General features: G+C 36.2%; 2 protein-coding genes and 1 long non-coding RNA gene across 3 annotated transcripts in view; 2 read left to right on the plus strand and 1 right to left on the minus strand.

Annotated features, from left to right (window-relative positions):
* The window catches only part of LOC116113673, a 29,342-nt gene extending 10,831 nt beyond the window's left edge, over positions 1 to 18,511 (plus strand). The window contains exon 2 of the mRNA XM_031399830.1: positions 17,843 to 18,511. Coding sequence (XP_031255690.1) covers positions 17,848 to 18,396 — 549 coding nt within the window. The 5' untranslated portion in view covers positions 17,843 to 17,847 and the 3' untranslated portion in view covers positions 18,397 to 18,511. The remainder of the gene's footprint in view (positions 1 to 17,842) is intronic.
* On the plus strand, positions 13,036 to 15,592 carry LOC116113672 (protein phosphatase 2C 77-like). Its single transcript, XM_031399829.1, has 4 exons — positions 13,036 to 14,532; positions 14,615 to 14,944; positions 15,027 to 15,132; positions 15,229 to 15,592. The coding sequence occupies exons 1-4, from the start codon at positions 13,762 to 13,764 to the stop codon at positions 15,564 to 15,566; spliced, it is 1,545 nt and encodes a 514-aa protein (XP_031255689.1). The 5' UTR covers positions 13,036 to 13,761; the 3' UTR covers positions 15,567 to 15,592.
* LOC116113674 lies at positions 15,953 to 17,078 on the minus strand. Its single transcript, XR_004125459.1, has 2 exons — positions 16,927 to 17,078; positions 15,953 to 16,258 (listed from the first exon to the last, which is right to left on the minus strand). It is a non-coding gene; the product is annotated as an uncharacterized LOC116113674 (long non-coding RNA).
* Positions 18,512 to 22,644: the final 4,133 nt, after the last annotated feature.

Raw genomic sequence — 22,644 nt, forward strand, 5'->3', positions numbered from 1 at the left:
TAGCCACAATGAAAACAACACAATAAAACCCTAAACAGTGAACAGGACAACACAACAGAGTAATGAAAGGGGTTTGTAATCAAGGCAAACTAAAGTAAAACAAAGAAGTCTCTAATGGAAGAAAAAATCAGATTACAAACAATCAGTTCTCGGTTCAAGATCCACCTAAACATGCATTGGACATGAACTAACCGTAACACTATTCTATCTCGTTATTATGGAACTACTGACCCTAGGAAACAACAAGCTCTGTTACCCGAATTCTCCCTTAATCGTCACTACTGAAATAAGCTCTTCAAGTAGATCCTAACCCTCGAACAACCTAGAATAAGCTCTCTAAGTTTAATTCAATGGCAGCCTTAAGAATTAGGAAAATAGATCAATCTAAGCAACAATCACACAAGCTCGGATTATTTAACTTAGGTTATGTTATTCAAGATGACAGAATGAAAACTTGTCCATAATCATCTATCATCATGTGTTACCCATTGAATAGAAAAAGGACAATTACGGATCACAATTCCTAATTCTAACAGATAAAATTCCGATAAAATAATTCAGCAGGCCATTACTAAATCACTCAAACAGAAAATTATAAACAATTAAAACAGAATAACATAAACAATTCCAATAAAAACGAGATTAAGAACAATGTTACTGAAGTTAGGTTACACCAATGACATGAATTTAGGCTTCAAAATCCCCTTGAACTGAAGAAGAAAGATCAGCCTCACATCTTGACGTCGAAAGTAAAAGAAAATCGAAAAAAACTAAAAACTACTGCTGTCTCTTCTCCCCCCCCTTTTTAACCTAACAACTCATCAATAAATAACATGTGTTTTCCTTAATTCTACCCCAAGAATCACGGAATTTCTTTCCTAGACGTTTCCAAGAAGATAGACTTCCAGATTTGTCAAAATCTTATCAGATATGGAAAACAGAATTCGTCTCCAGCTTGCACCAGGATTCTCGCAATGTAAAAGATCTTTTCTGGGCTCGGTCACTTCATAAAAATTGTATTCCAGGATGCATAGATGAATCTGGGCTTTTGAATCACCAGCTTTCGATATCTGACGCTCCAGTTAGGGCCGTTCGAAGATTCAATACTCAGCCAGGAAATCCTTCCGCGACTAGATTCCAGGTCCGGTTTTGCAACAACTAATGAAGACCCAAACGAACTCGGATTCTCGCCCATAATACCTTCCTGGAAATCTTGATTCGTTTACTTTAATTTCTCTGAAGAACTCTTTTGCAATCGAGAAATCTAACTCCATGAAAAACCTGAAAAACGCAGCACTGGTCAGAATAACAAAAATTCTGGAATTTCCTAATCTTTTATCACTTATTTCCTAAAGTCCATCCAACTATGCCAAACTCACAAAATAAACTCTAATCAACTCAAGGCATAAAACATAACAAAAAACATAATATGGAAGGAATAAAAAAATGTAAATTACACTCTTATCAATTGTAAAGGTAAGGTGTGTCTTGATATTACTACTCGATGGAAATCGACTTACGTCATGTTAGAATCGGCAATCAAATTCAAAAAAGCTTTTAAAAGGTTGGAAGAGGAGGACCCCAACTCCATTATTGAAACGCTCATTTTGATGAAGATTAGGAAAAAGCAATTGTGTTGGCCAAGTTCCTAAGGAAATTTTATGAAGCTACAACCCGGATGTCAAGGTCCAACTATGTGACTTCTAACAATTATTTTCATGAAATTGTAGGCATTGTCACTACTTTAAATGATTGGGTGAAAGATTTTAATCCTTGTTTTCGCACTATGTCAAAGAAAATGAGGGAAAAAATTTAACAAGTATTTTGGGAGTCTTGACAAAATGAATGTGATGGTGTTGATTGCAGCGGTGTTAGATCCTAGAAATAAAATGAAATATGTGAGTTGGTGCTACGAAAAGCCTGACAGGATGTCCAGAATCATGAGACATGTGTTACAAGAATTGTATGAATTTTATAAAGGACTTCCATCAAATTTAGATGAAAGTCAAGCTTCTAGTTCCTATCCACCAATCGAAAATGATCAGTCTTTACATGTTAGTAGTAGTGAAAGTGTTGGTATTGCCCCTGACCCTCTGAGGTTGGCATATGTGGAGGAGATGGAGGTAGAGGTACATGATGCTGCCAAGTCAAAGTTAGATTGGTACCTTAATGATAAATGTGAATCCATAATGTCTGACTTGAATGTATTGGAATGGTGGAAAGTAAATACATTAAAGCATACGGTTCTCTCACGCATGGCCAAAGATATCTTTGCAATCTCGGTGTCTACAATTGCTTCCGAGACAACTTTTAGTACATCGGCTCGTGTACTTGATAAATTTTGAAGTTCTTTATCTTGGCCGGTTGTTGAAGCGTTGATTTGTATAAGCAATTGGTTAAGATGTACACCAACTCCGATTGAAGATGACTTGGACGATGCAGAGGCTTATGAAGCGGGTATAGTATCTAACTATTTATTATACTTTTATCTCTTAAATTTATTTTAATTTATTGGTAAATAAATTTATTCAATGTTTTTACCTTTTTAAGCTACTAATTGCTTTCTTGTGTTTATTTTGTAGAAATGATGGGACTTCAATCACTTGACGAAGGAACATCCACGCCTAATTTGGAGCATTAGACATGAGTCATGTTATGCTTTTTGGGTTGTTTTGTATTTTTATAATTGTAATGACTGAAACTAGTGGGAGAATCAAAGAAGTTGGTGACATTGTAGTTTCTATATTGTTGTTTGTTTGAATGATTTTGGTGAAGTTATTTGATGTTTCTGATTGTGGGTATTGTTTGTCTTTTGAAATTGTGATGTGGGTAGTTGTCATTTCTTGGTTATTTTGAAGTTGATCATTTTGAGATAGTGTTAAATCTATTGCTTGCTTGTTTGCTTTAGTTGTTCTCTCATTCTTTTTTTTCTTATTTCAATAATCGTTTGTGTTTTGGTTTTGATTGAGAAATTTTATGTAAATTATGATGAATTGATTGAATTCAAGTGTTAAGTAGAGATTAGAGGATCAGTGAGTCACATTGGACACAAATGAATGAGTAATGAAAAGTTGAAAACTTCTAATAAAAGTTTTCTTAATTTGTCAGGGGTGTATTTGTAAAATTTTAAGGTGTGTTTGTCATTTTTTAAACTAATAGGGGGTAATTGATTTTTTACAAGGTACTCAGGTTAGGAATCAAAACCTGCATTTTAGGTTTTGGTTCCAAGAATCAAATAACCAAAACCAGTCGGTTCTGATTTCGGTTCCCCCAAAAATTGCAGGGTACCTTGAACCCCTCACCCTTAAATTTTAAACATAATTCCAAATACAAATCCAAACCTTCGTACTGATAATGGCACAGAATATTTCAACACTATTTTAGGAAATTATCTTAGCAAACATGGGATAATCCACCAAAGTCCATTTGTCGACACTCCTCAACAAAATGGGGTTGCCAAATGCAAAAATAAACATCTCCTTGAAGTTTCTCAGGCCTTGATGTTTACTACAAACATGCCAAAAATGTTTTAAGGGGATGCTATTTTGACATCTACCTATCTCATCAATAGAATGCCTAACCGTCTTTGTTCTTTTGAGATACCCCTTTAGAAATTCTAGACATTTTTTCCTACCTCTCGCCTTAGCTCTAATCTATTTTCAAAGTGTTTGGTTGTGTTACTTTTGTTCATGTTCACTTTCAACATCGTACCAAGTTAGATCCTATAGCTACTAAGTGTGTTTTCATTGGTTATGCCCCTACTCAAAAAGGCTACAAGTGCTATGATCCATCTACCAAAAAGGTATTTGTTAGCCTCGATGTTACATTTTTTTAGAACACTCCTTAATTCCAAAAGCCCTCTCTTCAGGAGGAGAATTTGAGTGAAGATTGTCTTTTGGACTTTGATCTCTCTCTTTCCAAGCCTAACCCAAACACTGAGCCTAACCTAAACATTGAGCCTGAGCCTGTCACGCCATCTCATTCTAATATACTATCTACAAAAGAAAACTTGAACTCTAAGGGAGGTGTAGGAAAACAAAATGACAATGAGCCAATTGTTTATTCAAGAAGGTCAAACTTGAGGAATAGAGAGATTCTCACACATGAATCACCAAGAGAGTCAGAATCGGTGATAGATCCAAATACTCATGAGTCTTCTCTTAGACCAGGTAATTCTAAGTCTCCCTATTTACCTATTGCCCTCAAAAAACAACCTCGATCATGTGCTCTCCATCCTATTTCAAGATTCGTATCATATAATACTCTGTCTACTAGTTTCATGCTTTTACCTCTAACCTTGATAGTACAGAGATTCCAAATAATATTTAGGAGGCCTTGGAAATTCCCAAATGGAGAGAGGTAGTAATGGAAGAAATGCGAGCATTGAAAAAAAAAAATGAAACTTTGGATGTGACTGATTTACCAAGAGGGAAGAAACCGGTTGGCTGCAAGTGGGTGTTTATTGTTAAATACAAGCCTGATGGGACGATAGAACGTTATAAAGCTCGCCTGGTTGCAAAGAGATTTACACAAACCTATGGAATTGATTACACGGAGACATTTGCACCTGTGGCAAAGTTGAATACAGTTTGGGTTCTCTTGTCTTTATCAGTAAATTTGGATTGGCCTCTTCAGCAACTTGACATAGAAAATGTATTTCTGAATGAAAAATTAAAAGAAGAAGTCTTTATGACAATACCACCATTTTTTTCTAAAAGGGGTGAAGAAAATCAGGTGTGTAAGCTCAAGAAGTCCTTTTACGATCTCAAACAATCACTAAGAGCATGGTTCAATAGATTCGCAAAGGTGATAAAGAATCAAGGATATGAGTAGGCGCAATCAAATCATACTATGTTTTTCCAGCATACTGGAGATGGGAATAAGACAATCTTAATTGTCTATGTCGATAACATAATCCTAATTAGGGATAATATAGTAGAAATGGAGAGATTAAAGAAAACTCTAGCCATTGAGTTTTAAGTAAAAGATTTGGGACAAATACGATACTTCTTAGGAATGGAGGTTGCTGGATCAAAAAGAGGTATTAGTGTTTCTCAACGAAAATATGTCCTTGATCTTCTTCTGAGACTGGCATGTTTGGGTGCATACCGAGTGACACCGATTGAAATAGGAAAAAGAATAGAGGATGTCAAGAAACCAGTGGAAAGAGACAGATATCAAAGGCTAGTTTGGTAACGTATATACCTATCCCATACTAGACCTATCATTGCATTTGCAGTCAGTGTGGTAAGTCAACATATGCATTCACCAAAGGAAGCTCACTTAGAAGTTGTGTACAAGATTCTCAGATACCTTAAGGGCTCCCCAGGCAAAGGATTATTTTTTAAGAAGAATAAAAGCAAGGAAGTAGAACTCTTTACTGACGCTACTTAGGTTGGTTCGACAGAAGATAGAAGATCTACCATCAAGTATTGCACCTTTGTATTTGGAAACTTAGTAACTTGGAGAAGCATGAAACATAATATAGTGGCTAGAAGCAGTGCTAAAGCTGAGTTTCGAGCAGTCGCACAAGGGATATGTGAAGTTTTGAGGCTAAGCAAACTCTTAAAAGAACTTCAGGTCATAATAAAATCTCTAATCAAACTTTACTGTGACAACAAAGTAGCCATCAACATTTCTCTCAATCTGGTTCAACATGATAGGACCAAGCATGTAGAAGTAGACAAACATTTCATTAAGAAAAAGTTGAAGATCGAATCATTTGTATGACCTATGTTCCTACAAAGGAGCAAACTACAGATACCTTCACTAAAGGGCTTTCTTGGCAAAATTTGATGATTTCATTTGCAAGTTGGATATGATCAATATTTACGATCCAACTTGAGAGGGAGTGTTGAAATCCTGTGAAATCTGGTGTAATTATCTTGGGATTACGGTATACTTTTAGGAGATTTTTTTTCAACTATTAATTTAGGATAGGAGATATTTCAGCTCTTAATTTAGGAGATTGTTAGCTTAATTTAGAAAATATTTGTTCCTTTTTCATTCTTATTGTGTACTATAAATTAACCCTAATTCTTGTACAATTCAGTCAAGAAATACATAGATAATTTATTCTCATTTCATTCATTCTAATTACAGTATAGAGCTCTTTTTTTTAAAAAAAATATTGGGATATTGTGGGTTATGATGTCGTTAAAGCTATCCAAAATTTCTTCAAGTCTAGGAAATTGCTTAGAGAGGTGAATTGTGTTATCATCGCTTTGGTCCCAAAGAATGAAAACCCCTTCTCTTGTAGTGAGTTTAGGTCGATTTCATGTTATAACACTATCTACAAGTGCATCTCCAAAATAATGGCCAATAGAGTTAAAAATGTGTTGCTTAAGTCATGGTTTTAAAACCTAGCCCGGTCCTAGCCGGTTCAACCGATTGAACAAGGAATCGGTGATCGAGCCGAGTCGATTTGACTAAAAAACCAAAAATATTAAATAACCCAGTTTGAACAGTGATTGGACCGGATTTTTTGTTGCGAATTGTCGATCCAATCGGTTCAACCCAGCGGTTGAATGGCATTTTTTTTTTTTATATGTCAGAATGATGTCAGAATGACATCATCACACTAACACCAGCATGATGACATCACGGTTCAACTCGACAGTTGAACCGGTTTGACCGACCAACCCAGTGACTTAGTCTGGTGACCTGATCAAGTCACTCCCCAGGTCGGGTTTTAAAATTTTGGCTTGAGTTCATTAACAAAGCCCAAGGTGCCTTTGTGAGGGGAGGAAAATTTTGAATAATATTCTTGTAAGCCAAGAACTACTTCACCACTATGATCGGAAGTTGGCCAAGGGTGCTAGTTGTGCTATGAAGGTAGACCTTATGAAAGCCTACGATTCGGTGAGATGAGAGTTTGTTATTAAAGTTTTGGATCTTTTTGGTTTTCCTTTGAAGTTTATTGAGAGGATGGAAGAGTGCATCAAAACTCCTAAATACTTTATTGCTGTTAATGGGGAGTTAAACGGTTTCTTTAGGGGATCTAAAGGGCTTAGGCAAGGAAATCCAATCTCTCCCTATCTCTTTGTTATTATTATGGTGGTGCTTTCAAGACTTCTAAGTAAGGTAGCGGCTAAACCTTCTTTCAAGCACCATTGGAGGTGCAAAGATTTAAATCTAACACATCTTTGTTTTGCAGATGATTTAATGATTTTTTACCATGTGGATGGAAACTCCCTTGGTCTTGTGAAGAAAGCCTTGGATCGTTTTACTTATTGGGTTGGTTTAGAAGCCAACCCCTCCAAAAGCAACAATTTCTTCTCCGGGGTTAGTGAAGAGAGTAAACAAGGCTCTTTCAATGAAGTATTTGGGAGTTCCTCTCATAACCAAAAAGTTTTCCCTTGCCGATTGCAAACCTTAGGTGGACAAAATTTTGGTCCGGATCCAATCTTGGCAGAGTAAATTCCTCTCCTATGTTGGTCGGGTAATACTTATTAAAGCTATCATTTTTAGTATTCAAGTTATTGGTCATCTACTTTCATGCTCCTTTCAAAGATTCTCAAAGACATTAATGCTAAGTGAAGGGCTTTCCCTTGGTCCGGGATTGACATGAAAAGTTCAAAGGCTAAAGTTGAATGGGAAGAGGTTTATGTTCCTATTGAAGAATGCAGGTTGGGTATTTTGAGAGCTAAAGATTGGAATAAAGCAACCATGATGAGACATGTTTGGAACCTTAATCAAATGCATAGTAGCTCTAGTTGGGTTGAGTGGATCAAAGCAACATTCTTAGTAAGGAAGAGTTTTTGGGAGATCGCTATCCCAACAGATGCTTCTTAGGCTTAGAAGACCATTTTGAGGCTTAAAGGTGAAGCTAGAGAGCATATCAAATCCATCGTTGGCAATGGTCAAGCAACTTATGTATGACATGATAATTGGCATCCAAGAGGCCCTCTCAAGGATGGATATGGCAGTCGCATTGTGTATGATTCAAGATTACATCATCTTGTAAAGGTTTGTGAGATTTGAGATGGAACAAGGTGGAGATGGCCAATGGAAAACTCTTTGGCCTTGATGGATATGAAGGATTCCATTGACTTTGATCCAAAGGGGAGCGAGGAGGACATGGTTGTTTGGAAGCCTAATGCATCTGGAAAGTTTACTATCAAATCAGCTTGGGAGGTTACTCAAGTGCATAAAAACCAAATGGAATGGCACCACCTTTTATGGTTTCCCAAAGCTATTCCACGACATTCCATCATCACTTGGATGGCGTGTAAGGACCAACTTCAAACAACGGACAAACTTATGAGGTATAACACAACTTCTAGTAATGTGAGTTGTTTTTGTAATCATGGGTAAGAAACTATGGATCATCCTTTTTTTGCTTGCCCTTTCACTCAAAGGATTTGAACCGAAATCTTGAGCCCTCTTCTCTTAGGTATGTTACCCGGCCTTGGAATGATTATGTTGAGCACATTGCAAGTAGATGGAGAAAGAATAAGCTAAAATACTCTATCGGGAAGTTATGTTTGGGAGCCACAGTTTTTTCTATTTGGAGAGAAAAGAATAGCTGGTTTTTTGGTGGCAATGCAAGGATGCTAATACACTCCACAACTCCATCAAGAATATGGTGAGGGAAAGGGCTATGGACCTTAGCAAGGTCATAAAGAACACCCACAATAGAAGACTTGCCGAGAAATAAGGTCTTCCCATGTCCATATTTAAAATTTCCCATAGGAGCTGATATTATGGTAAGATGTGTTATGATGGGTTTCCGATGTTGTAAGGTGATTTGGTTATGTGACATCCCGACTTTTGGCTGTGCTAAAAGAGGTTACTTCGACAATTGGAAGATTTGAGGTATTGATTTTGTACTTTGTCTTTTTGTTGTTAATGGGCTCAATCTTGCTAATGTCCATGTTCATGGACTTCTTTTTGTAAATGCTTATGCATATGGTTCTTGTTTTGGGAAACTTTTGAACCTTACCCAGGCATGTCCTATGGTAGGTTGGCTTCTTTGTATTCTTTAATCTCCACTTGGTTTCATTTCTTTGACAATGGGAATGGAAAAAAGAGAAGATTAAGGATATTCTTAGATGGTATCATTCTTTTGCTCTTAACCTAGAGCTTGTCCTGAGGTGGGTTGGCCGTTTTTTAGGCCTCTTTTACATTTTTTTCTCCTTTCTATATAAAATAATAATAATAAATAAAAAAAGAGCTCAAGAAAAAAATCTATGACGATTAGGGCTAAAAAGATAAGAGTTTTTTTTTTTTTTTTTTTTTTTTTTTTTAAGAGAAGAGACGAAGTCACTTGTCCATGAGTGACTTCCTCCCAATTTTATTAATAGGCCTCACTTGTGGCGGAGGAAAACCGTGGTAACAAGCAGGATACCTGGGATTGACAGAAATTCAATAAAAACCATCCTAGATATCAAAATTATAAAGAAAAAACAAAACAAAACAAAACAAACAAGCCTAAACCAAAGAAAAACCCAAAAAGTCAAGTTACCATCTAAACTGAGGCAAACCCACCTTATCCAACCGAAGAATGCCTTTCAACTTACGAGGCAAAGAATTAAAATCCAAAAAAGTATTATTATTATCCTCCTCGCCCCGTCTAGCGAGGAAATCCACTGCGTTATTCCCTTCGCGTAATTGATGATTAATGGTGAAATGTACGTCTATTAACAGTATCAAAAGATCAACCCAATAGTCCCATAAGTACCAAGCCGTGCACTTTCGACTACTCAACCAAGATACAATCAAAGTGGAGTCGCTCTCAATATTTATCTAATTAAAACCTAGCTCTTTACACAAAGAAATACCAGCTAGTAATGCCCTCAATTCAGCCTCATTATTTGTGCCATGCCCGAAAGAAGAAGAGAAAGCCCCTTTGAAAATACCTTGCACATCTCGAATGACACCTCCTCCCCCACAGCTGCCCAGGTTGCCCCGGCAACATCCATCTACATTCAATTTAATCCACCCTTCAGCCGGTTTCCTCCAATAAACCAGTTTCGGAATAGCCCTTGCTCTATCAATATAAGGCACTTCAAGAGCCCGAAGAATAACCTCATCCCTAGCAGAGATAGGCCACTGTTTTACCATAAGAGAGGAAATCTTACGTATCCATACTTTCACTACCAACCAAACATTAGCCACCGATTCAGCTGAGTTCTCCATGCAAGCCTTGCAATGACGCATCCAGAGATGCCAGGTAATGATAGACGGGATGAGATCGAGAAGAACCCTCTGTGACTCGACTTCTTGAAAACATTTAACCACTGCATCACAGTCGACCACCAAGAAAGACCATAGACATGAGTAATACCCAGCGTGATAGCTGCAGTCTTCCATACCTTCGTAGCAATACTCCCATTACAAAGCACATGATTTAAGCTTTCTGTGTGGCCATGAGTGCAGAAATTACACCGAGATGCCAACGGGATTCCCAGCTATTGCACTCGAGAATCCAACGCCAACCCATTAAAATGGGCTTTCCACATACACACAGAAAATTTCTTCGGTAGAAGGTGATGCCAAATCCAGTCCATGCCCAGATGTTCAGTGCCTTTCACTCGGATTAGATCCCACGCAGAAGCCGATGTAAAATCTCCCTTAATATCTTGTTTCCAAATGGTAATATCAGTTCCCACCTTACCAGCCACCACACCGTTCATAATCTCCTCTGTTTTGTCTAAATCGACCAGTTCCACCAAGTAATTCTCATCCCAGGAACCATCAACCCATACATCTTTAATTGTGATCTGAGAATGCCCTGAATCTCTACTGGCACATAAAGGCCCACTCGCCAACCACCGATCAAACCAAAAGGAAGAGCTGCCCTCTCTCACCTTTACAATCACATTTTCGGCCATATCAGGAAGCACATTCATAATAGACTTCTAGAAACGGGAAGCATTTCTTCTAGTCTCAGCAAAGAAAATGTGGCCGTGTTTCACATATTTCGCGCGGAAAAACTTGGTCCAAAGATTATCAACAGTTACCAATCTCCAAGCAAATTTCATGTGTAGTGACCTCTGCACTTCATGGAAATTTCGGATGCCAAGTCCCCCTTCCTTGTACGGTTTGCATATCCTATCCCAAGCACACCATTTCATTCTTGGTTTCCCATTCAAATCACCCCAGAAAAATGTCGACAGCAAAGAGTTTAGTCGACTGAAAACCTTCATCGACACATTTAAAACTACCAAGAGATGTGTTGACATACATGCTAAAACATGTTAGATGATGTTTCATTTGACGAAACATCATCTAACAAAGCGGCTTGAAAGCCGTTTAGATGATAAAATTGTGTGAAAAAGTAACAGATTTCGGGAACCATATTAAGTCAATAGGTGATAGATCAAGCACTAAGAAAATTGAAAGTTTGGTAGGTGAGTCCACGCTCGTTAAGTCTTAGAGCTTGATTTAAGGGAGGCATGGTAGGAAATTAAATCAAGCATATCTCTTTTATTAATAGTCTTATGTTGTTAGTCTATTCTAATCTAGATAGATGGATAGTGTTAGTATCTAATTTAATTGTGTAATGTTAGGATTCCTAGTTTGATTAAAATTAGAGTTTAGCTCCTATATAAGGGAGTGTATTTGTCAATTTATATGTGAGAGAAGAACAATTTTTCGACTAGTTTTCTTCCTCTCTCTTGTGTTGTGTTAGCTTAATTATGATTTATTATTATATGTGTTATTTAAAATTTCTTACATAAAATAGCGTGTTTGGGTCTAAAGAAAATTTCATAGTTTTACCAATATATTACGAAACGGATTAGTAATTCAATTTAACATCTAATTAAATATCTAACATTTTCCATTGATAAAAATATAATCTTCTTCGCTTGAAAGTTTAACCCCAATTCACAAAACAAGGCAACAGAAGTAGTTTAGGATGAAAATGAGAATCTATAAATTATGAAACTATAAAACTCTTTTCTTTATCTTTATAAGATGGCAAACGACAGAAAATCATCCGAGCTTTAGCGAAATCCCAAGCTGATAGTATTTATTCCAGATTCTCATCTTTAAAGTAACATCGTTTTTTTTATTTTAACAAATTTTCAACTTTTCACTATAGCATGGTGCACGTTAGCACCCTAAAGTGCGCTGACGCTTTCTTCGGTCGAAGACAAGCTCATGTTAGTTAAAAAGTGGCTCACGTTAGCAGCATTCAAGCCAACGATTTTTGGCTTTTTTCGACTGATTCTAAAGTCCAAAATCACTTTTGAGACCACCATTGGACTCCCCATAACCTCTTCTATAAAACTCATACCTTTATTTGTTGACCTCACTCATCATTTCTGACCAACTCTAACAATCACTAATAGTGTTAATTTCAGGGTGAGAATCTAAAATAAACACAACTAGAGATATCAATTTAGGATTTCGTTAAACTTTGAGTGGGAATATGTTGTTTACTCTTATAAGAATAATGTATACATGTTTTTAAAACATATAGATATTAAATTTTTATCAAAATTTAATACATGAATACGTGTCCTTAATTATTACATTAATAATATTTTAAAATTAGTTAGTGTGTTTGGTTGAACTACAAAATGATTCTTTTATTCCGATTCACATTAGCAAGAGAGGTTGAATGTAAAAAAATACAAGGAAGATATTAAAAAGAAATGGATGAGAAAAGTAAAAGGCAAGTGTCGAAAGAAGAAGGGAGAAGTTGTACGGTTAGAGTTGAGAGTTGAGTGTTGAGAGTTGAGAATGGTGTCAGCTTGTTGTTCTTACGATTAAATAAAATAAAAAGAGAGTTTCAAGTGCAATGCATATTTCCCAAACCTTCATCCATCTCCCTTGTCTAAACTCCTTTAACTCTATCTTCGTCTTCCTTACACGTCATCTTTTTATTTGGTCACCGACCTCTACCTTTACGTGACACTTTGGTCCCACTCCTTTCTCATTTTTTATTCTACTTTTCTTATTTTCATGGACACGTGTGTGTTTTCCTAAAACCCATTTCACTCTTCCCATCATCTTCTCTAATAATATTTAGTAACGTATCTTATTACTTGTTTCTGCTTCCGTTATTTTCAGGAATTCTTGCATGTGTTTTTCTTTTTTTTTTTTTTTAATTCGTTTCTGAAGTAGTTTGTGTTTTGAAAATGTTTTTACAAGTCTGAAGAAAGATATCTCTAGAGCTTATGAAAATGGAAGAGTAGGTGCTAGTTGATGACTCAGTGTCTTTTTCTTTTTTAATTTTTTCACTTTGGTTAGTTGTGAGTAATTGAAGAAAGAGAAAGAACCTATATTTCAAGAGGTTGAGATATGTTGCTTCAAATCCAGGGAATTCGATTTGGTTATATTTTTCTGGGGTTTTCTATTTTGGTTTCAACTCCTCTTTCATGAACTTATATTTGTCTTTTTATCTCCCTTGGTTCTTGGTATGGTGAAGATACGACATTTAATTTTCCTATCCGTCTCATCAAACGCTTGATGGTTTAATGGTTGAAAAAGAAGATTTTGTCTCATCGATCTTTCTTTTTCTCTGTTACATTGGATTTAATATAGAAGTTTCTCTAGAGTCTAGATGCATCCATTTCTAACGTGTATTAGTTTTCTTGATTAGTCTATATCTATATTCTTTGATCGCCACAAAGATTATATAGAAGATCACTTGTGTTACTGTCATTTGAATGTCTTTTGCAATCTGTTAATTACGTAAGCCTACTAGTGATCAGTTCTTTTCTGGGTTATCGACAAATTTTTTTTATCGTTTCAGACCAATTAAATTGTGTAAAGAGGAAAAAAGAGAGCTCAAGAATAGTAGTGAAGATGATTTTGGACGGTTTTGGAGGTAGAAGAGAACCAATGAAGGATATATCAACGGCGGTAGCTGTTCCATTTAGGCTTAGTAACATAGTCTCCAACGAGTCAGCAATGGAAATTTCTGGGCTAAAGTTTTTAGCAGACACTTCAAGCTTGTTATCTTGTGGAAATAATGGATATAACAGGAGAAATAATCATAGTGGAATGTCAAAAACGTTAAATGAAAAAGAAAGTAGTCAGAATTCCACTGAATCCGATGATCGGAAAGATGATTCCATGTCTCTAGGTGGTAACCGTTTGTTTGATGATTCAGGTTCTCCGTCTGTAGTTAGTGATCCAATTAGCATCTCTAGGGAGGAGTTTTTAGCTTTGGATTCTAGTTCTGTGACTGACTTACCAATAACACTAGATAGGAGGCAAATTGATGACAATAGTGAAGTTAAAGTCAAGTCTGATGAACCAAATGTTGAGGTCAAGGCTGAGCAAATTTCTGTTGATGGGAATAACTCTGGAGAATCGGGTCCTGAAGTGCAACAGGAAAAGAAAATATGCAGAGCAGGAAGCCAGGGAGTATCATTTCAACTGGAGAACGTATCCCGTTGGGGGTATACATCTATCTGTGGTAAAAGACCAGAAATGGAAGATTCTGTAGCAGTTGTACCAGGATTTTTACAAATTCCAACTCAAATGCTTATGAATGATGGCACGAATCCGATTCTTCCAGGTCATTTAACAGGCCATTTCTTTGGCGTCTATGATGGGCATGGAGGGTTTCAGGTATTTTTCTGATTCTTGTGTAGTCTTCACGTTCTTGCTAGATTCAAAGGATATATAAATATCGAGTGTTGTTTACATACAGGTTGCTAATTACTGCCGCGAACGCATCCATATGGCGTTGGCGGAGGAGATAGAAACTGAAAAGGCAAGATTGAGTGAAGGAACTTTTGGGGGCAACTATGAGGAGCTTTGGAAGAAAGCCTTCACTAATTGTTTTTTGAAAGTTGATGCTGAGATTGCAGGAGCTAATGCATCGAAGGGTTGTGCAGAACCAGTTGCCCCTGAAACTGTTGGTTCTACTGCTGTGGTTGCCATAATATCACCAACCCACGTAATAGTGGCAAATTGTGGTGATTCAAGAGCAGTTCTTTGTCGTGGAAAAGTGCCCATGCCGTTGTCAGTAGACCACAAAGTATGGGTTTATTGTTTTTCCTAGTTTTTGGCATTAGCCATTCTCAGAAATATTCATATTTTTAATATTTTTGTGTTAATAGCCAGATAGAGAGGATGAATTGGCAAGAATAGAAGCTGCAGGAGGCAAGGTCATACAGTGGAATGGGTCGCGTGTTTTTGGTGTTCTTGCTATGTCAAGGTCCATAGGTATGTATGTGTTTGTGTTTATAAATCCTAATACTTGGTTTGGCATTTATATGATTTCTAAATCTAAATCCGTTGCATAATGTACTGTGTGATCAGGTGATAGATACTTGAAACCATGGATAATTCCAGACCCAGATGATGTGATGCTTGTTCCTCGAGCAAAAGAAGATGATTGCCTTATTTTAGCTAGCGATGGCTTATGGGATGTGATGACAAATGAGGAAGCCTGTGATGTTGCCCGAAGGCGAATCCTTCTTTGGCACAAAAAGCACAGTGATGGCTTGTCTGCAGAATGTGGCGAAGGAGTCGATCCTGCAGCTCAAGCTGCAGCAGATTATCTCGCAAGGCTTGCCATCCACAAGGGAAGCAAAGACAACATCACTGTAATTGTAGTGGACTTGAAAGCTCAAAGGAAGTTCAAGAGAAAAACCTAGGGATAATCATAATAGTTGTTCCCTTTCAGAAACCGGTAAAGCAAATTCTTAATATTACTATTGAGTAACATGATGCACAGCCCATCAATTTTTAAAATGGGCAATGGCACCATAACAGCTTTGTATGAATAATTCTGGTATTTAGTAAATTCAGTATTATTTTAACAAAAATGCTCTACTGTATCTTCAATCACTAGTATAACATTTAATTCTTCATCATGGCTAAGTTATTCCGGAATAGTAGCAGCACCAACAACTTTAAGGCTGACCAAAATGATACATATCTTCAATACCTGCGTTTTGGTGTCAAAAGCAGGATTGTAAAAAAGAGATAAATTGTCATTTTTCAAACAGTTGCCTATGCATTAGCAACTCCGGCAGGAAAATAAACAAATAAAATTTAGTTCATTTTATAAAACGGTACATCTCTATCTGAGTTCATACAATTAATTATAGTAGTTGACATCATGGCAAACAATGCAATCATAAAACCTGGTTATCCTGGTTAGCTGAAACTTTGCTTCAAGGCTTCTGGTACTAAGGTTCTCTGAGGTACAGACTATTATTAGAATTCAACCGCAAAGACATCTAGGATTCTTTCACCAGGTTTCTAAAATCTCTGTTACTAAATTCCCCACACGTTTGGGTCTCAAGCTAGTTTGCGAAATGTGAACTCCTTCAACAATTAAATCCTGCAACAAAGTTCAGATGGCAACAGGCTAGTAAATTATAAGGTGGAAAGTAGATGTTGCCCGAGCATATCAGCTCAGCAGATGCAGCACTGTGAACGGAATACAGCTTAAAACAGAAACAACTATGGACACATTTGAATCATTCCAATTTTTTATAATACTGAGCCCCACATCATAAGGTGGTACTTAACTTGGATGCTTCAAGCCACCAGTCCTCATCAAGAATTTGATCATATAACTAGCAATACTGTCTCAAAATCTTATCTAAACTGAAAGAATTGCATCTTATTGATTGCATCCAATACAGCTCAGGAATAAGATCAGACAATTATTGATAGAAGTGCTTTAAAAAATTTGTAAAACTTGTTGGAAGTTTACATAAAGGATTGAGGTTCAAATTTACAAAAACCAAAAAGAAAATCTGGATGTCCATGTGGAAAATAGATGTTATTCTTCATTAAAAAGCATGAACTTAGGGAGAAAAATATTAACTCATTATACAAGTAAAACAGATACACAACAAGACCATACAACTGATGACATTTCAAAGCATGCACTTGTAACTGAAAAAGTCCAAACTGAATGTTATAGAGTATTCTCAAAAGAACTCAATAGAAACATAGAAATTTCTTTTGCATATAGGTACTGTATCCAAACATTCGACGTACCACTCAAGTTTCAAAGGGTTGCAAGTGGAGATCCTGCATTGGTGAAGTAAGCGGACAGATCTACATTCAAGTCATCATACATGCTCATGAAAGGATGTTCCTGGGTTTCACATTAAGAGAAAAAAGAAAAGCAGAATAAAATTTAAAAACATCAGTTCAGCACATATTCCACATAAAAGTTGTGTACTCAAGACAGTAAAGGGACAAAGGAAGACAGGATTTACATACCAAAAGTTCCTGTGCTGACGGTCTGTCTCTTGGTTCTTTTTGTACACTGAAATAGACAACCCCAGGTCAGGAATTAGTAACACCATAATGTCAAAAAAGTTACATGATATACAGGCAAATAATATACACCAATTAACGAAATACAACTCTGAAAGTAACAGAATTTAAAAATTAGAAGGAATTTAAGGCTTGACAAGGTTTTGAATGAAATTGCTTTTGATGAAAACTTGATGAACCAGGAATTAATTAGTCGTTCCAAGAGTTTAAATACTATTATTGGGGTATTTCTTACAATTTTTTTTTATAAAAAATCACCCAACGTTATATCAATGCCTATTAGACCAAATAGGTTATATGTTCAAATCCTTGAAAAAATCTTGCTATTAACAAAAAGTTAACAATATTTTTGTGCATCTGTAACCACTTATGCTTTTTCTGCTGTATATATAAAGGAACAAATCCACTATTNCCATTTTCTAAATTGATGCTAAATGGTGTTGTTTATACTGCTGCAATTTGCAGCAACAGCTTGCTACTACTGCAAACTTGAATTGCTGCTTTTACACTTATAAAATCAATTGTGACATTGGATCTTTGACGGACAATTTGGAAAATTACGTGGATTCTACAACCAATAATTTATTCTCTATTGTTTATAAATAATTCTTTATATATGTAATCTTTGCAGGAACAATGTCATCAACTAGAGAAAACATTGAGCTTCAAGATGCAGCCACTATTGCTGCAAAGTCAACTTCAAATAGGCCTCCACAGCCTAGGCCAAATGTTAAGTCCGAGATGTGGCAACATTTTGAGAACATTGTTAGCAAGAGAACCAACAAGATTGAGCGGAAAAGTGCGTGTATTGTGATAAGATCTTGTTGTATAATGTGGCTAATGGCACTTCTTCGACACACAAGCATCTCACAAGTTGCAAGAAGTTTCCTTACAATGTGGACAGTTTGCAGATACTTCTCGTCTTTCAAGACCACACAAAAGGATGGAGAGCAAAGAAGTGAGGTTAATACTTGGAGATTTAATCAAGAGGAGTGTAGGCAGTTGCTTGCTGAAATGTTAATCACTATAGAAGATCCTTTCACAAAGGTTGAGTATCTATCGTTTAAAAAATTTCTGGGTGCAATACGTTATGGAAGAATGCTTCCCGTTTCACAATGGCAAGGGATTTTTCAAAGATCTACAATTGTGAGAAAGTTTCACTCAAGAACAAGTTGTGGTATTTGAAGTCCAAAACTGCCTTGACAACTGTTGTAGATAATCATGCAAAATCTTACAGATATTGCATGATTAAGTAAATAAATTTATAATAGGATATTAGGATTGTAATCAATACATAATAGGAACAAATCTGTAAAATAGGAAGTTAGATTTTTTATTTCCTAGATTAGATTATTTATTTCCTAGATTAGTTCTTTATTTTCCTATATATTGATGTATAATTTGTCAATGCAATACATAAGAAAATTACAATCAGTTCTCTGTTTGTAACAACAACCACATATGAACTTCTATTCAAAATTACAGCTATTTATGTCTCACTGGTCATTTCATTGATGAGAAATGGGTTCTATAAAAGAAAATTCTAAGTTTTGTGAGAGTTAGTAGTCACAAGGGTAGGGAGATTGGGAAGGTGGTGGAGAAATGTATTCTGGACTAGGGAATTGAAAATAAAGTGTCCATTATAACGATGGATAATGCAACTGTTAATGATCTAGCAATGACTTATTTGAGGGAGAGATTGGTGGATAGGAATGCTCTGATTCTAAATGGTGAACATTTTCATATGAGATGCACAGCTCATATTTTGAATTTCATTGTGAATGATGGTCTTATCGAGATCAAGGATTGTGTTAGCCGAATTCGTAATTCGATTAAGTATGTAAAGAGTTCTCCTAGTAGATGTTAGAGTAAGTGCCTTAGAGCCAATCAATTGTTGTAGAATTGACTCTATGTAATAATGTTTATTAATCAATAAAAAACATTTTATTTTATATCGTGTAAATCATATCTGTATGTATTGATATATGTCCTTAGGATGGTAGGACCATGATGAGGATATCAAGTGTTTCAAATGTTAATAGTAAGAACCCTATGATCACATATGATGGTCATTCTAGAAATGTTCGTAGCCCTAGTATTATTCTGACCAAGGACTCAGATAATACAATAAAACTATTATAGTGTTGAACGACCCTGTCGAAAGACAGTGACTGATCTCACTTGTCAAGGTTGTTTGTCAACAACATGGTGCAATGCATGGGTGCTTGCTATAGGCAAGTTTACTGGACAGACCCACCAGAGGATTCCATATGGATGGTAACCCCAGTGTCTACGGAACAAATCCTAGTGGTGCATGTGATCCTTAGAATTGAGATCACCAAAGCGCCTTGTGCACCGATTGGTGTAGTTTGACAGTAGCCTAACGTAGTTCTATTCAGAGCTATTAATATGGTAGTAATTGGCTACACCAAGTGGTGTATCAAGACTACGGTGGATCAACAAAAGATTCATCACTCCCGGATATGGGAGAGGTTATGTAAACCCCACGTTATCATTCCGATGCCCTAAGGTATGAAATTTACCTTTTTAAGTAATTTTCTTTTTTGAATGGAAGGGTAAAATGGTCAATTTACATGTATTTCGAGATGTGGCCATTATAAAGGTTTCTATGATGAATGGTGTTTAAAGTTCTTAATTGATGCCTCCCCCTCTGCATATTGTACCCATATTTCCATTATCATGATTGTGATTTTTTACACCGTGATACATGTTTGACTATTGAAATTTTTTTTCCAAAAACAAATGAGTGATTTACCAAAAAATTATCGATATTTTCTTTGACCAAAACCTAAATGCAATTGACAGTAATGTATCTGATGGTTTCTTTTTTTCTCTCCAAATTACACAAGGCTGTTATATATAAATTAAAATGGCTCCTTAGAAGCATGCTGCAATCTCCTGGTAACTACCAATATATTGTGATGATTTATGGTTTGTTTTTTCGCTTCACTTGAAAAGATTTAACTAAACATGGATCAGTCCACATAATAGCTTATAAAGTCATGTCATTTTGGAAACAGATGAATGCAAATCCTGCCTAAAGGAGATTCTAGATTATAGTTCAATTGTACATCCTCATCTAGTTTGTTTAGATTTTTAGGTGACCCACTGAAAACTTAGCTTTGATATCTTACTACCTAGTGTTGTGTGTCATCGTTGGGAGATAATAACTTTTGTAATTTTCTATATTGGAATGACGGTGCCTCTAGTATTTGTGTGTGATAGGTTTTTTATCTTGCCCATCCTGGGAGTGATGGAAAAGTAAAAATATGACCAAATATTTCTATATGATGAATTGAATTTATTGCGAAGGAAAAACAAGTATTGCACTTGAAATGCTAATGTTTTGTTTGCTGAGAAGAGAAGAATGGGAACTTGGAATACACCATAAAAGTTAATATCTTCTTCATCATAATGTATTACATTCCGATTAGTTTTCAATAAATTTTATCTAAGTGATATATCAACCCTATGTGGTATTATGATGTCACTTACCCTATCAACATCGTACACATATCACAAGGATAACACATTTCTTGAATAGGAGTTTCGGGATGCTACTTGGGTGTGCTAGTATTCACTCTTCAAAGGACCATTTTCTAAATTGATGCTAAATGGTGTGTTTATACTGCTGCAATTGCAGCAACACGCTTGCTACTACTGCAACTTGAATTGCTGCTTTTACACTATAAAATCAATTGTGGACATTGGATCTTTGACGGACAATTTGGAAAATTACGTGGATTCTACAACCAATAATTTATTCTCTATTGTTTTAAATAATTCTTTATATAGTAATCTTTGCAAGAACAATGTCATCAACTAGAGAAACATTGAGCTTCAAGATGCAGCCACTATTGCTGCAAAGTCAACTCAAATAGGCCTCCACAGCCTAGGCCAAATGTTAAGTCGAGATGTGGCAACATTTTGAGAACATTGTTAGCAAGAGAACCAACAAGATTGAGCGGAAAAGTGCGTGTATTGTGATAAGATCTGTTGTATAATGTGGCTAATGGCACTTCTTCGACACACAAGCATCTCACAAGTTGCAAGAAGTTTCCTTACAATGTGGACAGTTTGCAGATACTTCTCGTTTTCAAGACCACACAAAGGATGGAGAGCAAAGAAGTGAGGTTATACTTGGAGATTAATCAAGAGGAGTGGTAGGCAGTTGCTTGCTGAAATGTTAATCACATAGAAGATCCTTTCACAAAGGTTGAGTATCTATCGTTTAAAAAATTCTGGGTGCAATACGTTATGGAAGAATGCTTCCGTTTCACAATGGGAGGGATTTTTCAAAGATCTACAATTGTGGGAAAGTTTCACTCAAGAACAAGTTGTGTATTTGAAGTCCAAAACTGCCTTGACAACTGTTGTAGATAATCATGCAAAATCTTACAATATTGCATGATTAAGTAAATAAATTATAATAGGATATTAGGATTGTAATCAATACATAATAGGAACAAATCTGTAAAATAGGAAGTTAGATTTTTTATTTCTTAGATTAGATTATTTATTTTAGATTGTTCTTTATTTCTATATATTGATGTATAATTTGTCAATGCAATACATAAGAAAATTACAATCAGTCTCTGTTGTAACATGGTATCAGAGCAATACAAGCAATTTTAGGTTGTTTTTATTTTTTCAGTTGTTTTTTTTTTTTTTCTCTTCTGCCCAAGTGGCCTTTTCGTGAGTCACCCGGAGAGTGGCCATTTTTTCTCACCCACCTAGGAAGAAAGCCTTGTCTGTCGATCGACCATTCCCTGAAGTCCGGTCACGGAAGAAGGTAGCGCGTGAGTCTCACGCGCCACCTTTTTTCATCTACGTCGATCCATGCGTCGGCGCGTGTGGGCGCGTGTGACGGAGGAAAGTGCTCCGATCACCCTTCCGGCTTCGTCTTGTTATTTCCGACAAGTCTGTGTGATTAGTTCCTCAGTTCTCAGCCAGGTCAGAACAGTTTTGTTGATTTCTGTTGATAACAGTTTTGTTTCTGTGATATAGAGTTCGTTCGTTGAAGAGTTTTTGTTGGCTATTTTCGTTCTTACCATGAAGATAAGTTATAATTGATATGGTTCCTGTAATGTCAAAAATTACGGAACATAAGCTTAATGGGTCTGATAACTATTTTGATTGGAGTAAGACAATTGTCTTTATCTGCGAAGCATTGGTAAAAATGATCATTTCACCAAAGATTCATCTGAAGACGATTCAAAACAAACATGGTTGAGAGAGGATGCCCGGTTGTTCTTGCAGATACGGAACTCCATCAATAGTGAGGTACTTGGTTTAATAATCATTGTGAATATGTGAAGGAATTGAGGGACTATCTAGATTTTTGTATTCTGGGAAAGGGAATGTTTCTGTATTTTGATGTATGCAAAGCTTTTTATCGAGCTGAGAAACAGA

This window comes from Pistacia vera, unplaced genomic scaffold (assembly GCF_008641045.1).
Source record: "Pistacia vera cultivar Batoury unplaced genomic scaffold, PisVer_v2 Contig688, whole genome shotgun sequence".
NCBI lineage: Eukaryota > Viridiplantae > Streptophyta > Magnoliopsida > Sapindales > Anacardiaceae > Pistacia > Pistacia vera.